At 73.3% G+C, this 281-nt stretch overlaps 1 protein-coding gene across 1 annotated transcript in view; it reads right to left on the bottom strand.

The window, feature by feature from the left end:
• The window catches only part of PTPN23 (protein tyrosine phosphatase, non-receptor type 23), a gene marked incomplete at its 5' end in the record, with an annotated part of 25,673 nt that overhangs the window by 311 nt on the left and 25,081 nt on the right, over positions 1-281 (bottom strand). Inside the window, 2 exons of the mRNA XM_017737670.1 lie at positions 5-145; positions 224-277. Of these exons, the coding sequence (XP_017593159.1) occupies positions 5-145; positions 224-277 (195 nt within the window). The remainder of the gene's footprint in view (positions 1-4; positions 146-223; positions 278-281) is intronic.

Raw genomic sequence — 281 nt, 5'->3', positions numbered from 1 at the left:
GGGCAGGATCCACCCCCCAGCCCTCCCCGGGCTCCGTGCTCAGCCCCCCCGGTTTGATGCTGAGCTTGGCGATGGTGGCCTGGATGGAGCTGATGGGCACATCCCCCCCCAGCACCAGGGCCTGCGGGTCCTGCTGGAGGGAGGGGTGGGGGGGGAGAGCGGCCCCGTGAGCCCTGGGAATGGCAGAGCTCCCCAAAAGCCCCCGACACCCTCCTACACCCACCTTGGGGGAGGTGCTGTTGGGGGGCTTGGCCAGGGCGGGGCCGGCCACGCCGGGGCGC

This window comes from Corvus brachyrhynchos, unplaced genomic scaffold (assembly GCF_000691975.1).
Source record: "Corvus brachyrhynchos isolate BGI_N302 unplaced genomic scaffold, ASM69197v1 scaffold426, whole genome shotgun sequence".
Lineage (NCBI taxonomy): Eukaryota > Metazoa > Chordata > Aves > Passeriformes > Corvidae > Corvus > Corvus brachyrhynchos.
The sequence above is the reverse complement of the archived record's forward strand: the minus strand, read 5'-3'. Positions and strand labels throughout refer to the sequence as shown.